At 39.9% G+C, this 19,120-nt stretch overlaps 1 protein-coding gene across 4 annotated transcripts in view; it reads left to right on the top strand.

The window, feature by feature from the left end:
* The window catches only part of suco (SUN domain containing ossification factor), a 44,533-nt gene that overhangs the window by 19,971 nt on the left and 5,442 nt on the right, over positions 1 to 19,120 (top strand). For 2 of the 4 annotated variants that reach the window (XM_031753759.2, XM_031753758.2), the window contains exons 2-20: positions 1,390 to 1,504; positions 3,676 to 3,777; positions 4,109 to 4,428; positions 5,185 to 5,325; positions 5,666 to 5,852; positions 6,819 to 6,930; positions 7,366 to 7,493; positions 7,762 to 7,829; positions 7,932 to 8,039; positions 9,478 to 9,583; positions 10,856 to 10,876; positions 11,112 to 11,167; positions 12,195 to 12,286; positions 13,472 to 13,537; positions 14,518 to 14,601; positions 16,567 to 16,639; positions 16,754 to 18,139; positions 18,290 to 18,377; positions 18,513 to 18,617. In XM_031753759.2, coding sequence (XP_031609619.1) covers positions 1,390 to 1,504; positions 3,676 to 3,777; positions 4,109 to 4,428; positions 5,185 to 5,325; positions 5,666 to 5,852; positions 6,819 to 6,930; positions 7,366 to 7,493; positions 7,762 to 7,829; positions 7,932 to 8,039; positions 9,478 to 9,583; positions 10,856 to 10,876; positions 11,112 to 11,167; positions 12,195 to 12,286; positions 13,472 to 13,537; positions 14,518 to 14,601; positions 16,567 to 16,639; positions 16,754 to 18,139; positions 18,290 to 18,377; positions 18,513 to 18,617 — 3,358 coding nt within the window. The remainder of the gene's footprint in view (positions 1 to 1,389; positions 1,505 to 3,675; positions 3,778 to 4,108; positions 4,429 to 5,184; positions 5,326 to 5,665; positions 5,853 to 6,818; positions 6,931 to 7,365; positions 7,494 to 7,761; positions 7,830 to 7,931; positions 8,040 to 9,477; positions 9,584 to 10,855; positions 10,877 to 11,111; positions 11,168 to 12,194; positions 12,287 to 13,471; positions 13,538 to 14,517; positions 14,602 to 16,566; positions 16,640 to 16,753; positions 18,140 to 18,289; positions 18,378 to 18,512; positions 18,618 to 19,120) is intronic. The other 2 variants (XM_031753760.2, XM_031753761.2) reach the window with 2 other exon arrangements.

The raw sequence follows: 19,120 nt of genomic DNA, 5'->3' as shown, positions 1-19,120 counted from the left end.
ACTAAATGATTTAATCTGTTTAAGTGTCCTGTTTTGTTTCCCAAGTAAAGTGCTAATGTGTGAGTTCTTTGTTTAATGCTAAAGCCATTCAGTTTAACTAAATCTATAAGCCAAATGAGTGGCTCCAAGTCAGTATGCTGACTAACTTGTTAACTTAAGCCATCTGTCAGTTAGTTGATATTATAACAGGGTGAACTTGTTAAGACAGTTGAGACGTGCCTCTTGTTTCATTTTTCTTTTCATTTCTACTCCACTAATATAGTAATAACCTGAGAAACAGCTGTGCCTATCTTTCCTGCCTCCCTGCCTTGTTTCTTTGTTCAGTCTCTTGCTTTGTTTGCCTTTTATTAGCTCTGGTCTTGTGGTTTCATAACCTTTCCATCCTTGTTTGATCTCCTTTTTATTAACTCACTGTTGCAGTTGACATTTGACATTCATTTGATAGAAGGTTATCCCCCCTCTCCCAGTAATTTTTGAGATTATGTGAGTTTGAACACACTGCAGGTTGGTGGAAGTTGGTGAACATAACCGCGAGTCATGGGAATCTCAATATCTCACAAAATGCTCATTTCACATGAGTGTGTGTGTGTGTGTGTGTGTGTGTGTGTGTGTGTGTGTGTGTGTGTGTGTGTGTGTGTGTGTGTGTGTGTGTGTGTGTGTGTGTGTGTGTGTGTGTGTGTGTGTGTGTGTGTGTGTGTGTGTGTGTGTGTGTGTGTGTGTGTGTGTGTGTGTGTGTGTGTGTGTGTGTGTTTGTAACTTAGTCAATTCAGTAAATGTACTTTTATTCTCTTCACACTCAGTGATTTAATGCAACACCATTAACAGCTAGGAATTAGTGAAATTTGCAGAACAGCTGGTGTAGAACGCCTGCTTGTTTTAATGGATAGGCTTTAGCAGTTTGACACCAAGATACACTAAGAAGCGGTGCAGAAAGTGCTCAGTCTACACTGTTTTTTTTTTTTTTTTTTACCTTGACTTTCAGATGGCTAAAAGAATTACAGCAATATCCTGAGCCAAATTTGAATCAAAGAAAATAGTTTGCCTTGAGCAGCTTATAAGAACACACATGACAAAAGCAATTTGGTTTACCCAGTTTTGCTCATGCAATTCTGTTCCTGTCTGTCTCTCCTTGTAACTTAATTTGCACTCCTTTGGTTTTGGCCCTTGTTTTGAATCTCTGCTTTTGCTCTCCTGTACTCGAAGCTTTCTTTGTTCTCCTATAGTGGTTTAATTAACTGTGTGAGCGGCTCTTTCCCCCGAGGCTGTCTAGGCTGTATACAGTACTCCTATAGTAATCCTTCTTCTTTTTTTTCCTTTAAAAAAAAAAAAAAAAAATGTATATAAAGGCTTATATATTTTCTAACACATCTTCTCTTGTTTGTCTTTCAGGTACCCTAGTCAACATGTCTATTGTTCAGAGCAGAGCTTGTCCAGCTCAGGTCAGTCTCGACAGGAGAAAGATCCTGATGGCCTCGAGCAGGAGCAGGACTCCACGCAAAACAAGGTGTGTGGAAGTTTTGGCCTTTTTATGTATCTCAGCTTTTGATAAACAACTGTAACAGACTACAATTTAGAGACTTGTACAATCATTCTTTATGTGAAAAACGGAAATAGTCGTCTTAGCACCAAGTTGTACTTGTGGGAGTTGGGTCATGAACTTTAGTGACCCAGTAAACCTTGATGAAAAATGGGCTGGTGTGTTTAAGTGGGCACCTATTGAGCCAGTTTCTGGCTCCAAAGCCCTTCTTTTTTTGGCTAAGGTTCTTGTTATTTTAGTGACCTGCAGTGCTGTTCTGAGTAGGAAAGTCTTCAATTAGCAGTGTTTAAATGGAGTACACTTTTAAGCTAACTTATTAAAAACTCACTGATGTCCTGGAGACCAATATGTTTGTCCGTCAGAAGTGGATCACTGTCTGCCCAACTAAAATTCTTGTTTTACAAATAAGGTTAGGGGCATACATTTGTGAGCATTTTGGAAGTATCCCTCCAGCAATTAATAATTATATATATTTTTTGGGTAGGATCATATCCGACACTCTGGGCTTTTATTGCCTATTTTCTGTGTTTTCTTCCTGTCATCCGATGGCTCACAAGTGCTGTATTTCAATTAATACTTTGCCAGTGTTGCGATGTTTATAATAGCCTAAAGATACCCAGCTAGCTGTTGAGTGGCAGATAATTGTGTCAGCTTGTGTAAAACCCTCCAAAACCTTTCTAGTATTTAATTTTTCTTCATTGACATCCATCACAACCCGTCTTTATACGTCAACTAGGTAACTATAGCTTACCAATACCTTCTAACATCTGGAAGAACGGCTCCACTGATCACTTTAATGGAGTTGAGTGAATCTGGGCTGTTTTTAAACATGAATGGTGCCTCCGAACATCTTTGCTTTAGGCAAACAAAAGAGTATTTGGACCTGGAAATGGCTAATTACATTAGACTTAACAAGCACAAAGAGAACCAGAAGACTTGATCTGGGAACCCATTGGATAGTCTCAGGAAGCTTTTTTTTCAAAGTGTAGCCAGTGGCTATCCAGGCCAAGACTTCCTGTTCCATCTGTCACCATCAAATGACGATAAGATTAATAAAATGACAATCTGAGTAGTTGGCAGACAATGAGCGATGGTTATGACACTGCATTTTGCAAAATTAAAAAAATAATTAGATAATTTAACTTTTCATTCATTTATGATGAAAATAATATGTTTTTACACTTTAACTTACTGTTGCACCCACAGATATGCAATATGATTGTCCCTAATCAAAATAGTTGTAATTATTTTGTATATTTTTGTCTAATTAGATCATCTTCATCTTTTAATTGCACTTGTGTTGAACTCAAAATCAAAGATGTGTTTTGCTCGGTTTTGTTTTGTTTTTTTAAGGTCATATTTATGCAGAAATACAGAAAATAGGCCTTGTAAACTCTATAAGGGTAGGAGATAATAAAAGGGAAAATGGCATTGGTTGTTTAACTTTAAAAAGTATAAACTAATAGTGAAGCTTCCTCGAGACTTAAAATTACATGTGGGGAAAATTGGAACCAAATCCAGGTAAATGGTTACTCACAAAGCTGCCCAGTTACACGTGGTCAGAAACCTGGTCTGCTCTGCAAAATCAGTCATAGAGGTTGTTGTGATTTAGGTTAGGACCTGCCCTGTGGGTTCAAACTTCAAGCTCTACATGTTTTCTCAGGCTTTCGTGGCTAAATATTGTCTCAACTGAAAGTAGTTCATCCAAACTGTGTCGATGTCATTGCAGCCATTCGAAGTAGGACGAGGAAAATTGTAGATCGCCTCACTTTTAAAAAAATTTGAAATGCTTCTCTTTATTCATGTGTCAATGAGTATCAGAATGAATGATAATTTGGGGAAATGAATGAGTTTTGGTATGCGTTTGTGGGCACAGAAGAGAAGGAATCATTGTTTGAGGTCCAACAACAAACTGCTCTGCCAGCAGCCCTGGCAGTCGGTCATTAGCCTTATAATGTTGCCTTTGTCCATCGACAAAAGGCTTTTTCACATCAGGAGATGCAAAGACCTTTTGCTTTTGACATTTTTACATACAAAAAACGAATTTTTAGAATAAAACCCAATCCAGTAACAATGCCAGTAATGTCATTAACTTGTATTGTTTATCCTCTGCTTTCTTATTATTCATTTTCTCCTAGGTGGTGGAAGAATGGAAGACACACACATCATACGATATGGGGCTAGAGACAGAGAGAGCAGCACGAGAGAAACTACAAAAACAGAGCATACACCATGAAGAGGTAAAAAGACACATCAGTTATTGGAAGTTTTCCAGCTTATCGCTCACAAAGTTAAAAGTTACAGTGAACAGGATACTAAGGCAGGCTTTAAAAAAGTTAGTGTCAATAAAAAAGGGAAATTGAGGTTGTAAATACCTTAAAGGTGGAGTGTGAGGCAGAGCTCAGCTTTTAACTTTGCACAATAAACTCTTAAGAGTATATTGTATAAGTGGGACACAAATACATGAACTGGAAAAGGAAAACGATGAATAATGTCGATCTTAATCTGATGGCACTGATCTAGGTGAGCAGTTAAATTGCATCAGAAATGTACTTTTTCTTCTGTTACCAGACTGTGAAGCCACAAGAAGCTGGAGAGGAGGAGACAAAGCTAGACCCAGAGTCAGATACTGTACCTGTTGCCCCTGAGCCAGAACCTACCCCAGATCCCCAGGCTGAGTTGGGCCTGCAGATTCACACACAGGACCACGACCATGATGCCCCAGTGCTCGCCACTCCAGAACCAGTTCCAGCACAGGGCCAAGTGACCACAGATACCCCAGCAGAGACTTCAAGTGAACCAATTCCCAGTCTAGACTCAAACCCAGACACATCCCCCGATGAAGCTGAAAACAAACCTACCTCACAGAGTGCTGGGCCGACCCACACAGGGTAAGCTCAGATTCACTTCATCAAGCCAGGGATCTGGTGTCTTTCAAGAGAAGTTGGCTATAACCACAAAACTGAAATTGGAGAACTGAATTTCTAATCCTACATTGCTAAAAACCATAGAACATGTTGTTCTTCTTAAGGTTAAAGCCAATTTCACAACAGTCCAGGTCTAATGTAATCTGTTTCAGTGCCACTATTGTCATGTCAGACATTGCAAATGTGTTTTGGTATTTTTGTTTGACTTTTGTTTCCCTCAGTTACTTTTTCTTCACAATTATTTACACAAAGCAACTCATCACACACTAGAAGATGAGCCTAAAGAAGATCTGACCCATGGATGTTTCAGTTATTTTTCATGGAGCATTGTGCTGGAGCAAGGGACTGTTTATTTATTTTTTTCTAATGGTTTTTGTAATGGAAGTTTAAAAAATAAGAGAATCATCCCTATGGACCTGGAACTTTGACCCAGATAAGTCTAAATATCTCCTACAACAACAACATGTCCTTGCCATGGTATCTTCTGTATTCAGAACTGGGACGTTTCAATCAGCATTTCAAGTCCTATTCAGCTATCCACCAGCAGCAGCCAACCACTCTGCCCCCCTCTTCCTTTTCTCTCCCTCCCGCTCTCATGCCTCTGTGTCCTTTATCTCCTCCCCATTGTCCCCATCCCGCCCTCTCCCCCACCCTACCCTCCTGTCTACCTTCCCCAGTGTAAGGAGGTGTGGTAAACGCCATGTCCTTTCTTTCCCTCAGTGCAGTGCGGGTTGCCAGTGCAGGAGATGAATTCCCAGTAGACAGCTTTGTCTTTGCTGAGCACTCTGATTCACAGTGCGGGGTCATTCCCCCCGAACTGGCAACCTGTGAAAGCTCCCCTTTTGGCAGCCCTCTCCTCAGGTGAGTTTCTAACCACCAGAAGCCAATCAAAGCACAGAGACAGATAATGAAGGTACAAGCTACACCTCTCTGCTGTGCCCAATCGTCGACCGCTGGCCTTGCTCTCAACATAATGTTGCTTTTTTTCTTTTTCTTTTAATTTCCCTTCTTTGTTTTGCCTGCTCCAACCAAGGATTTTCAAAAATGTCAAACTCAATTTTGTCGTTATTGTTTTTAAACTCACATATTCGACATAGCCTTAAACTTATATTTATTCCATGCCTTTCTGTTCCTTTATTCTTCCCCTGTCCGTTTCTTTCTGTTCCCCCTACACCACATTGGTCCCCTCTCTGTGATGTAGCATGGATGAGGCTGTCACAGAGGACCAGCAGACAGATCAGAGGCACAGCTCTGGTCCTGAAACAGAAATTCAGTCCACTCCAGGCCTAGTGGACCAGGAACAAGAGCAGCATGAGGTGCTGGAAGATGGGCTGTCTGTTTTGGACCAAGTGGGCAACACCTCACACCACCAAGACAAAGAACAGCAGGTTAGAAGCTTTGTGGTGTTTGGGAACTGCTATTTCTGTTGTGAAAGAAGCACATCACCATCACATGTAGCATATGGCTTGAGGCATTACAAAACTGCTGGTATCATGATAGAAAATTTGACAGTTGGACACATGGTGGGGGAAAAAACTTAGACCAAGGTACAGTCAACGTCCTTGTTTCAGGTGAGATGTTCCTGAAATATGATCTGAGGGAGAAGATTATTTTGGAACAACTGCTACGACATGAGCACTGAGCTTGGATGTAATAAGATCGGTGGCCTAAGGTTGCTGTTGGTCACTGAGTAAGTCCACCTGTCCGCACAGACTGCAAAACTTTGTAAAACCCGCTGTCTAGATGGCCATGAACATTATAAATATTCAGCATGCACATCTGTTCTAGCAAAGGGCAACGTTTGAATGTTTCAGTTTGCAAATGCTGAGTCAGCCTCCTGTCAGTTGCTTTTTCATGGTTGAAGGACGAGTGTATCCGGGGAAAGTATTTAGTTTCAGTGGACGGGAGGGCTTGTGTACATAGTGTATTTGTACCTCATTTTGCTGATTTGGAGCTGAGATCTGATGACTAATCTGTATGTGGCTGGCAATGACTCTTGTTGGGCTGTTAGGGTGTTTTACATAAGAGGCTGTCTGAGTTGTGGATTTTCAGAATCAGGCTCTCTTGTGAGCCTCAAAGGGGCACTTATATAATCCATCAAAATATTAATCACAGCTCAATGCATCTCAGTGCTTCAGTCGCCACGGGCTAGCTTTACTACCATGAATAGAGGATGGGCATCTGGTAGTTCTACCACACGCTATGCTTGTATAATATGGTACTTGCTTAGTGAGTCACTGATGCCAAGTAACCTTGTTAACAAGAATTTGAGGTTTACTTCTTCCACCATGTAAATATTTTTGCATATTATTTGGCGTCTGATATCACATTCTGGATCTGTGTGTACGTTTCAGACAGGGGAAACAAACATTGCCAGGGAGACTGATCCCTCTGTGCCCAGCAAAGAGGACATCCCTACCTTTGATGAATGGAAGAAGCAAGTCATGGAGGTGGAAAAGGAGAAAAGTATGTGGATTTATCGTACAGGCACGAGACAACACGTACAGGGATGACTTGAGACACGTCACATGAACAACTAAGTTCTTGTTTAAGTTTGGGTTCAGTGGCTTGATTCAGAGCTTCAAGTTTGCTGAGGCACCTCAAAAATAGCTTGCTGATGTTAATCTGACTGTGACACAACATGTTTATGCCATTGCTTCTGTAAACAAGACTACTTACTACTAGTTTGTATGCTGCGTGTTTTCTCAGTTACATCCTTATGTTCTGTTCCTGTATAGCTTCCTTCTTTTTTTCCCCTTCCTTTTCACGCTATGCACACTGTGCTGTGGTCAGTGGAGCATGTGTTTATGCATGTTGTGTAATATCTCTATTCTTTGTGGTTTGCCACCACTCATTTTCAAAGCTCTCGAATAGACCTAATGTAGTGCTTTCTCTGTCCAGGTCAGTCTCTCCATACCTCAACCAGCAGCAGCCCTCATCCAACAAAGAAGGTCCAGAAAAACTTCAAGAATAACTACGCTTCTGTAGAGTGTGGAGCCAAGATACTCTCTGCCAACAGTGAGGCCAAGGTTAGATGCACATAACGCCTTGCCGCCTACACACAAACACGAACCCTCACACTCAAAAGGACAGATGTCATGCTGTCATTATGCATCAGCAGATGTGTGAAATGACTTTTTACTTGTCCGCTTAGCATTTAAGCTGAGACCGGACATTTAAGCACGCATGAAACCGTGTTTGTAGTATTTTGCCTGCAATTGTATAAGGAAACAAGCAAGATTAACAATGTTGGGGTGATGGTAGGATTTAATTCAACTTTTTTTCTTCTTCTTTCAGAGCACGTCTGCTATTCTCATGGAGAATATGGACTTATACATGTTAAATCCATGCAGCAACAAAATTTGGTGGGTCCCACAATAATGGTTGGGTTTAACTGAGCCCAATTTTTAGCTTTACAAGTTTTATATTAATTATTTTTCATAAATTTTTTTTTTGCTTCTCTACAGGTTTGTGATAGAACTCTGTGAGCCTATTCAAGTGAAGCAGTTGGACATTGCAAACTTTGAGCTTTTCTCATCTACACCCAAAGACTTTCTAGTTTCCATCAGTGACAGGTATTCACTTGTTTTTTTTTGTTTTTTTTTTCTCCTTATAAGCTAGTGTGCAATTGAAAAACTACACACAGCATGCTGTCACACAGTTATAGCAGACAAAGCTCTGTGTAAGCCCGACGCCACACCATTTACTTTCCCTGTAACGGCTCCTGCAACCCTTCAACTGCCTCATCCATGTTCCTGCATCGATTTTTATCTAATAATGGCCATTTCGTTATCTTAACGATGATATTTGTAGTATTTGCATTTGACAAGCAGTGAAAAATGGTAACCACAAAGCTTCATAGAGGGATGTTCTTTTAAATTACTGACATAATATACTTTGGTCCACACTGGATTTCTGTTATGACTATAGGATTCATATAAAGCCCACCCTTTAATACCAGTAAGTCAGTTATGTAATGTTTGCTTATTGCTACATCAGTATGACTATCAACAGATCTTTTTACTGTCAGTTTTGCTGACAGCCATGCGCCTCAGGTGCAGGAGGAAAAACCGAAACAAACAGGCACCATGCCAAAAACGAAATTATGTACTGCTGCAGCAAGGCTCAAGCCGTCCCACAAACATGCATCTCACAAGCTGCGTAGCTGCACTAACCTGCTCGAATGATTTGCATAGGCCTTGCATCTACATTTCTAGTGTTGTATAGAAAGTAGCACGTTTTCAGTTCATTTCCACATGAAATCAAAAGTCAGTAGATTAGCGAATGAAGAGGAAAGCTCAATGTGTCACTAAAAAATATTAAAAAACAAATTTTTATTATTTATTTTTTTTTAGCTAAGGACATGCATAGTGGTTATCAACTTAAGCATATAGACCTTTCAGGTATCCCATTTCCAAACTTGCGTTGTGGCTAAATAAAGTTTCACAATAGTTTTGCGTAATTTTTTGTAAAGTCAAAAAGATCCAAAATTTTGCTCATAATAAATTAATATTAAATGTTTTTTGTTTTTTTAGGTTTTTTTTAATCAAGTACTTTTCTTTCTATCATCACTGGTTGGATCATATTCAGTTCCTCCTAGAAGACGTCAGTTGTATTTATATATATCACCAGTTCACAACAGTTGCCTTACAGCTCTTTATATTGTAAGGTAAAGATCCTACAATATTAGCAAGAAACTGACAGCTATACACCATAACTCATTTAGAGATGAGGGGAAAGCCAGTACTCTATAATTGAATCAGTTTCTAAACCATTCATTTTTGTCCCCTAGTATTATCACCTCTAAATTTAGTGCCGTCAGGGCTTGTGTTGTCTTTGTTAAAGATTTACATCTAGCGCTGTCTTGCTCCATAATGCCGATAATTGCCACTCTTAGACATGGCATGAATATAGTGACATTTGTATCCACCCTGTGAGGTCATGCCAGATGACATGTTACAAAATCGATCTTCCTCACATTCACATCGCACGTTTTCCCTCTCTCTGTTGCAGATATCCTACCAACAAGTGGGTAAAGCTGGGAACATTCCATGCTCGTGATGAACGGATAGTCCAGAGCTTCCCATTGGATGAACAGCTTTACGCTAAATATGTGAAGGTACTCCTGTTTACTTGCAGATAGAATGATAACATATCATAAAGTGTACATAAAATGTCCCCATTTCCAGTGGTATATTAGAAATCTTAGACGTAGATATACACACATACTGACATGCTTATATACGTAAGTTAAAGGTGTAGCTCCAGGGAGTGTCTTATGACTTCATAGGAAGTTACTGATGACATCAGGGCTGTCATGTTTTGAATAGCTAAATTATGGTGACTGTGAGGGCGTAACTGTTTACATGGTAGAGGAACTCTACGGCTGTTTTGATTGTATTTAACATGTGAGCGTCCCGACTGGCCGTCTTGGATTGTGTGGATTGTACTTATGTCACACAAGAGTTTATATTAAGCTGTGATCCTTTTGTCAGGGCGCTTGCAGCAGCATTAAAATAGTTTTTGTCCCTACGCAAAGCTCAGCTTCCTAAATGCTCCCATATCTGGGATTCTGTTTCCATCCATAAGTCAAACCACACATGCCTCATTTCTGCTTAAATTGCAGCTTAAGGCAAAGTGTTCATTGATGGATATAACTTTATCATTTTTTTTTTCTTTTTTGTCATACACATGGCCTCCTAAGGAAATTTCTTGTCCATTGTATTTATGAAATCTGCTGTGTGTGTGTTAAAGGTTGGCTATGTAGTCTGTTTATGTCTGTGAGCTTTCACACAACATGAGCCCATTATCATCTATAAAAATGGGTTTGAAAGTGTGATCTAAATCGGTGCTGTTCTAAACCATCTCTTTCCTTACAATCACTTTTGCCAATAAATATTCAGTGTAGACTTGTTAAGCAGGTGATTAATACTTGGATAATTATCCCTTTTTATGTAACTCGTGGGTGTTTTGTGTAGGAGCTTACTGTTGATTCACATCTATTCTGAACCAGTTTTGTTTCTATTACATAAACTTGGTTTTTTTTTTTAAAGAAGATTTCAGCTTCATCTATTTTTAGTTTCTACTTCCTGAGCATCTTAAAACTCTTATTCTTTTTTTCTTTTTTTAAATATGAGTAATGAGCCTGCAAGTCTGTCTTTCCCTCCGTCTCGCTTGTGTCTTTCTTGCAGCTTGTTAGAAACATCTGTTTAGTGTCTTGCCTGTGGACTGTTGCAGAATGGTGATCTTGCATATATCAGCTGTGTGTTTGTCGTAGAAGAGAAACCGTACACAGATTCTTGACTTGCTTGTAGCTTGAATCAGCTCTTACTGATTTCTTTTTCTTGTTTTATTTCTCTCTCCTTCTGTCTTTGTCTTCTTTTCGCATCAGATGTTCATCAAGTACATAAAGGTTAGCATTCTTCTCTTTCTGTCAGAGGTTATAATGGGCTGAAATAAGAACACTTTTATTTTTTGTATACTAAAATGGGCGAGTAGAGTTTCATCTTTAATGCATGTGGATAATAAACAAGTAAAACATGCACAAACTGTCAAAGCTTGGCAGTTCTACTAGTTTGGTGGATTGTGGGTTCATGGAGTTGTGCATATTTTTATACTGTTTAATAGCTTAACTGTTGTACCTGCAGGTTGAACTTCTCTCTCACTTTGGATCTGAACACTTCTGTCCCCTCAGTCTTATCAGGCAAGTTGAAGAATTTCCTTTATCTTCTTAGACCTTTCTCTAATCTTGTCAACCCATGGGTGGCTGTAGCTCATCTACTAATTGGGAGGTTGGTGGTTCGATTCCTAGCTGCTTCCTGGCTCCTCCAGTCTGCATGCCAACTATCCTTGGGCAAGATGCTAACCCCAACTGTTGTTTTCCAATGCGTTTATATCAGAAAGCACTTGCATAGAAAAAGCATAGGAAAAAGTGCTTGTGTGATTGGGTAAATTATGCAAATTGTAAGAAGCGCTATTTAATAAAACCAAATAAAATGATATTTGGCATAAAAGTTAATATTTTCTAACAGTTACGCCATTCTGTTTTTTTGAAGAACAGTCTTATCGTCTTGTCTTGTTCCAGTTTACTTCATTAGATCTTGAAAGTTTCTGGAATCTGTCTTTTAAAACACAACCGCCTTTATCATAAGCAGGGTTGACGAACCAGCTTTTGGCAGGTCACTTTGATTTTATTACATCAATGCAAATTATTATCCAGACAGCTGTAATTGCAGGAGCTCCACTATATCATGAAAGGTCTGTTACGATTAGATTTTGCTGTTTACTTATTAGGCACCACCTTAATTGTTGTTGTTGTTGTTTTAGATTAAATTCTGAATGTTGTAACACAGCTAAAATGTCTTTTCTTGCACAGTGAGTCTGATGATGAGGGTTCCTTAAGAATGTCCACATCAAGGAACTTAACTGCACAATCACAATAAGAAAAAAAAAAGGAATTTTAAAAAAAAAACAACGATTGTTTTGGGGGGGTTTTGTAGTTAATTTCCCTCAGATGATACTTCTTATAGACAGTCATCACTTGTGCGTCCATATCCAACACATTGTTTAGTTTCCTTGAGTTTTTATCTTTTATCTCAAAATGTTCTCCAGTGGCATTGCTTTCTTAGAGCTGCATCAAAAAATTCCACTGCCTCTGCTGTGTGGAAATTTCAACTCTTGACCTTTTCTGTAGGTCTGTTTGTGTAACGCATTGTTTTTGTGTTGTGTAGGGTGTTTGGTACCAGCATGGTGGAGGAGTATGAGGAGATAGCAGATTCTCAGTACCCATCAGAGAGACTTGAGTATTTGGATGAGGACTATGGTAAGATGTTGGCGTTGATTTCAAATGCACAATTTGTATGTAAAAGACAGGAAATGGATGTGTTTATATGAAAAGAATTAATACTGTATGTTACACCGCTGAAATGATGGGCCAACTCATCTCCCGTGCAACATATTTATTTTTACAGAAAAACTGTAAAAACAGAAAAATGTCTGATTAATCAGTTCTTTCGGTGCGCAGGCCGTACGCTGCCTCTTCACCACTGACACTATTTCTTCTAGTGTAGCAAACAAGTAACTTATACAGTTCTATATGCATATGCACCACATCTATAAACTGGTTAAATCACAAAAATACATCTTATTACACACATGAATAACACAGTGAACTCTCATTAGTTTTATCTTGTTTTTACTACTGTCTTAATCTATTTATGAACCTGTCTTCTTAACTGTATTTATTAAACTAGATCTCTTTCAAATAAATGTTTTTCTTAACATATTTTTACAGCATTCACTTTTCATGAACTAAACATATATCAATTGACATTTTCTCTTATTGTGCAAAACATATATCTTGTGGCTTTAACCCAAAAATACACCTGCAATGAACTCACAAACTTTCGGTACGGTCTAACACTTGGATCGGCACAGGCTAACAACTGGACCAACTTGGAAATTAGCTCTTTAGCTTAACATTCGGCACAAACGACATTTATCATTAATCGTCACTGCTGTCTGTCACTTTTATAACCTCTGTTTCATATTATCAACCACCCAGCTTACCTGTAAAAACAGAAAAATGTCTGATTAATCAGTTCTTTCGGTGCGCAGGCCGTACGCTGCCTCTTCACCACTGACACTACTTCTTCTAGTGTAGCGTCAGCTACCGATGCGTACAGGACTGAGCGCCCTCTGCTGGTGGAACTTGTACAACAGTAAAACTGACATTGCACTGGCCTTAACTAAAAGAAAGTGTCTCTGAGCATAAAATGAAATGGGGGGCTACTATTTTCATGTCTCTATCTTTAACATAGTGCCACATGTACATTCATCATTGTGCAAACCAGTGCATGTGCCACAAATCTATAGGTTACACCGGGCTCAAAAAAGCCAAAATACATTATTCTTCAAAGTAGTTACCAAATATATTACTTCAATTTCTTGCCTTTGTATTCCAATTAATGTGATTTTAATTTAACTGCTACCACATGTTTCTCTTCAGACTATCCTCCTGGCTACCAACCAACAGAAGACAAGGCCTCTAAAAACCTGCTTGGTTCAGCAACCAGTATGTACACACACACACATTCTTATAAACGCAGTCGTGAAAAATAGATTTTCACAGAAATCTATGCAGTTTAGCTGGTTCACTAGCTTGTTGAACCACTTTTAGTGGCAATAACTTGAGGTCTGGACTTGGTGCCATTGTAGCACCTTGATTCGTTCTTTTTTAATATTTGCTGCTGTGCTCTGGATCATAGTCCTGTAACATGTTGGTCTGATGGCTTCAGCACAAAAGCGGACAGCCCTACCGGCCGAATTTAAAATAGGAATAATAAAATTTGTCAACTGTCATGAAAAATGTTTTGTTACATGTCATCAAACTGCAGCTACAGTAATCTGTTATGTTAAAGAAGAACTATTCTATGATTTGTGTAAATGTTTGTGCACTATTACTGGATAAAACAGTATTAAAGCCACAGTTTTTTCAATTATCTCAGACCCCTATACAGTTGTTGGTACAGCAGCCAACTTTATGGCCTGTTGGGTATGAACTCGTTCACATGTTGTTCAAGTTGAAGTATTTTAACCCACTTGGTATCCTGCGTATACACTGTGGGCTTTTTGGGTTGCATAAATTTTGCTGCTTGGCTTTATTTTTTTTTCCGGAAACCACACACACATGCACAAATACACTGCTGGTGCCCTTCTGTCTCCTGAGCTAGCGAAGGAGGGGAACGGTGCACCCCTGAAAATGTACCGTGCACACAAGTCTCAGAGCTCTAACCATAAACCATAAAAGGGCTTCAGAGTGGATGGACCCTGGAGGAAAGGCTTAAAATAAAACTCATGACAGTAAATCCAGGGGACATAATATAGAAGGAGAATACAGTCATCAGAGAGAATGGTAAAGAAAAAAAGAAAAAACATATGGCACAATATGTGGTTTGGCTTTGATATGTGTTTGGCCTGAAGCTGCTGTCAGTCAGAAATCTCATGTCATGGAAAATAAATGCATTGCGTGCATGTTCTTCTTTATTTTTTTAGATGCCATCCTAAACATGGTAAACAACATTGCTGCTAATGTGCTGGGAGGAAAGCCAGAGCTGGAGAGTGGAGCAGAAACTGGAGGTACTGATTTCTCAGACGCCACCTTTTAGACTTTTTTAAAAGTTTATTTTTCTGTTTTTTCAACCATCACATTTTCACATGCAACACTTGAACAGTACGCCATGCACAAGTCAACATTTCCAGCCATCTTACATTCGTCAGAGTATCTTAGACTTATTTATATTGCTTCATTTTAATTTTCTTAAAAAAATAACCTCAAAATAAATCCATTCATACTGATGGGCACTGAACTAACTTATATTTGCACTGCTCTAAGCATAAGTGTAAGGCAAAGGATAAACACATCCATGCACAAGTGTAACATAAGCTAAAATTTGTTTGCCTTCCCATTCAACTGCCAATAAAGAGCTGATAAACTCAAGTTTCCTGTTTTATAGACATCACATTTAGGTGATCTGTTACTGTCTTTTTAAAAGTTAAAGTAAATTACACAACTACAGAACTTTATACATGCTGAGTTACGGGCCTACTTTTTATGTGTGTAATGTACATGTAAAACTGCTCTAGTACTTGTGTTTTGCAAACTACTTGCATAACTTGATTTTAAGAGATACTTGGTCCACCTCTGCTTGTCAGATTTAATCAGCAGTCTGACATTGATGCCTCTGCCTCTTCACATTTTCTCTTGTTAGAAAAGATCATGACTTCAATTCTGTTGCATGTTGCTGCCACACCTTAGCTCCAAGTAGTATGACTGATCTATCTGTATGAAGTGTTATGAGGGATTTCCGGGTCAGCACTATAAAAGACTTTTATTGAGATTGTTGAGCATGAATCATCCATCCAACATGGTTTTGTTTTGTGTAAGTGCGTGCTTGCATGTGTGAAAAGCTAATTGGAAATTCCGGTTAAGAAACGTCCATATTACATAATAGGTTTCACACCTTCCTGAGGTTTAAATGAAAACTTCCTTAATGTGAAATGAAATCAGAGCAAATTATGGTTGTACCTCTTCTATAAACGGTATAGCATTATCTTATGAAATCCCTTTAAAAGAAATAATTTCAAATGTATCTAACACTTATAAAGCAAACTTTAATGCTGTGTTTTCACTCCTGTACTCTGCTCTTACTGTGTGACTGCCTTTTTCCTCTCTTTCTCCAGCCAGCCTGTCTTTCCACATCTTGTTTAGATTAACTGCTTCAAAAACTGGGTCACTTTATTTCCTTGGCTAAAGTGCAAACATATGCATAGACTGAATGTTCATGTGTATATGTGCTAAGAGAGCCAGATGTTTACTTGGCTCTTGGCAGGAGGTCCCTAGCAGTATTTCAGCAGAACTTTGGCTATCTTTGTTTCAGTTCTTCTTGGCAAGGAGCTCAGCTAAATTAAGATAGAGTTGGGCCTATGACGCTGAGCTTTCTTCTAGTTCTGTCTACCACACAGAGCGCTATCAAAATGACTCCTTAGACAACTTTTCTCTAGTGGAGTTGAATTAAAGAGAGGGGGAAAAAATCTATGAACAGATTTGACTCTTATTTTTCTTTATGAAATTTCCCCTTGTGGGATTAATAAAGGTATATCAATCAATGCTTTTATAGAATGTTTTTTTTTTTTTTTTTTTTAAACCTGTTGATTATGACAGCTGATTTAAAAAAAAAAAAAAAACATTAAAAAAACACAAATTCATCCTTTCAATTATTAGCACAACTCTAGTGTCTTTTTACTGCTTGCTCTTTATAGTGACATTTCTTATTCCCATTTACACCCACTGAGTGAGAGAGATTTTGGGAGAGACACAATCAGTTCAAACTGGAACAGACTGGTTCACAGCATTTCTCCCTTTGCCTAAACATGGGCATTCCAGCCTGGAGGGACTGTGCACCTACACTGTCCCTCCTACAGGAGGGTGGAAAGAAGCGAGCCACTGCCAAGTTTGAGGGTTCTGCGCAATCTTAAAAACAGCAGCCAAGTGTTATTGCTGTGCTGTGTTTGTTAATTGTTGTGTGTTTCTCCAACCCCCAGGTAACGCAACCATAGAGGGGAGCGGAAAGGAGAGCACAGAGTCAGCTAAACCAACTGAGGCCCTACACACAGTGTAAGAGCCATCAGAGATAAACCTTTATTACTTTAAATTGAATTCAGGTCCAGATGATGAGCTTTTCAACTCCAAATCCCACAGAAACACATTTGTGTTTTTTCTTTCCTTCAGACTGCAACCTTCAAAGCCAGAACAACCTACAACAGAAGAAGTCTCTGTCTCTAGTGACTCCTCCACATCTTCCCACTCATCATCTGATCCACATAAGGATGGACAGATTGTCACTCTAGTAGAGGAGGAGGAAGAGGACGAGGAGCCCAGACTGTCAACTGTTACTCTATTGGAGGAGGAGGGAGAGGAAGAAGAAGGGGAAAAGAGCGAGGAGGAGATGAGGAAGGAGGCAGACAGGAACCAGTGGGAGAGCCAGGCTTACTGTCCTTTCTCCTCCTTCTCCTCCCTCTCTCTGTCTTGCATGGTCACCCTGCCTGAGCTGCTCCATCGCTGGTGCTCTGCCAGGCTGGCCAAGGAGCGACTGCGCAGCCTTAAGAAGAGGCAGCTTAGCACTCAAACACAGACTCGCCCTACTGTGAGCACACCTGTCCTCACACACACACCTCCACTGATTCCTATTCCTGCCCCCACACCTACCCAAGAAGCCCTCCCTCTCACAGAAAAAGCTCCAGAACTCGAGGTGCATGAGAAGGGGCAAAATGAGTGCAAAGCTCTCAGTGAGGCGTACACCACTGACACACCTCTCAGCACTGACACGCCTGATTCATACACTCCCGAGCTCAACATCCTCCTAGAGCCCAGTAGAACCTCCACCATCCCCCCTCAGAGTTTCTCAGACAGCCACAGCTCCCTAACGCAGCCTACCCCAACCCCTGAGGAGAACTCGTTACCTTTAGTTAAAGACGCAACCCTAGATCCTGTCCCCACTCCACCCCTCCAAGCTGTCTCTATCCCAAAGACGCAGCACGCCAGCAGCGTCACCCCCACGCTTTCTGCCAGCACTCCCCCGTTATCTCCATCTTCTGAGACGGCTTCTCCTGTTGTCGTGGTTCCTCCTGTCAAAGATCAGCCCGTTCAGCCTCTTCCCACTGCTTCAAGACCTGAGGATTTTATCTCCCCTCCCACTGAGCTGCCAGCAGCTTTGCCTTCAAATGACATTCACACAGACTCAGTTAAGTCAGGCGTAGACACTGGGGACTCGCAGAGACAAAATGTTCAGGCTTCCCAGACCCACGGGGAGCAGGCTGATTCACTTCCTCAGACAGGAGAGCCTCATCGAGTGGAAGAGACCGTAGAAGAGGAACTGCTGAGCGCTAGTGGGAATGGCAACGCCCAGCGGACGGCTACAGACTTCTATGCAGAGCTGCAGAACGGTGGAGATTATAATGGTGGAGCAGTGAATGGGAACAGCGTGTTAGTTAACGGAGGCGCAGTCCACGGATCCAGCCAGAAAGAGAGTGTGTTCATGAGGCTGAACAACAGGATCAAAGCTCTGGAGATGAACATGAGTCTGTCCAGCAGATACTTGGAGGAACTAAGCCAGAGGTGAAACCACTGGACATGTTGAACTTTTCAAATCTAAACTGCAACAACAAGCAAAGTTTCAGTACAGATTTTACTGTCCTAATTTGTTTCAGATATTTGGAATCTGGGAGAGATTATTAGAAGTTATTTATATGTATCTGTGATTTCCAGATATCGTAAACAGATGGAAGAGATGCAGAAAGCGTTCAATAAGACCATCATCAAGCTGCAAAACACCTCCCGTATTGCTGAGGAACAGGTCTCATTGCATTAATCATCTTTAATCACAGTAAAATATGTTTGCAGTCAAGAGTCTTATTTACTCCAGCTACTGACAGCTGAGCAGTTGTGCTGACTCATTTCTTTTTCTTTCTTTTTTTTTGTATATTTTCAGGACCAGAAGCAAACAGAGTCCATCCAAGTCCTGCAGAGCCAGTTGGAAAACATCACTAAACTGATGCTCAATCTCACAGCTACAGTCAGCGAGCTGCAGAGAGAGGTATGTTGCTATTGTTGATTGCTGAGTAGACTCTCTATTGCTTAGTTTTTAACAGAATTGTCTTTTTGTTTTGGGCTTAAAACCTTGTTGCTTGTGTTCAGAGAAGGATTTATTTTTCCTATTGAAAATAGAACATGATGATTCTGGATCGTTAACATAATGTAGTTTAAACACCAGCTGTTGTCAGATCTCTTGCTGTTCCAGATATAGCCCAAGTTTGATTTTTATGTTCGGAGTAATGATTTTAGTAGTCGGGCACTTGAAATCCATCTGAAATGGAGTATGCCAGATAGTAGGTAATATAAGGATATTATCAGGAGTAACTATAAGCGAAATTAAGTATTATGGAACATAACATTCATTTTACTTAAAAGTTTGTTTATAAGTAGATAAACAGACAATTAAAAAATTGAGATTTTTTTGTGGTTTCTCTCACAGAAGTATAGTGTGTGTAAAACCTTAATATTCATGGCCATCATGTACTGCTTTAACTTTTTTTTTTT

The sequence above is a fragment of the Oreochromis aureus genome, linkage group 23, assembly GCF_013358895.1.
Source record: "Oreochromis aureus strain Israel breed Guangdong linkage group 23, ZZ_aureus, whole genome shotgun sequence".
NCBI lineage: Eukaryota > Metazoa > Chordata > Actinopteri > Cichliformes > Cichlidae > Oreochromis > Oreochromis aureus.
The sequence above is the reverse complement of the archived record's forward strand: the minus strand, read 5'-3'. Positions and strand labels throughout refer to the sequence as shown.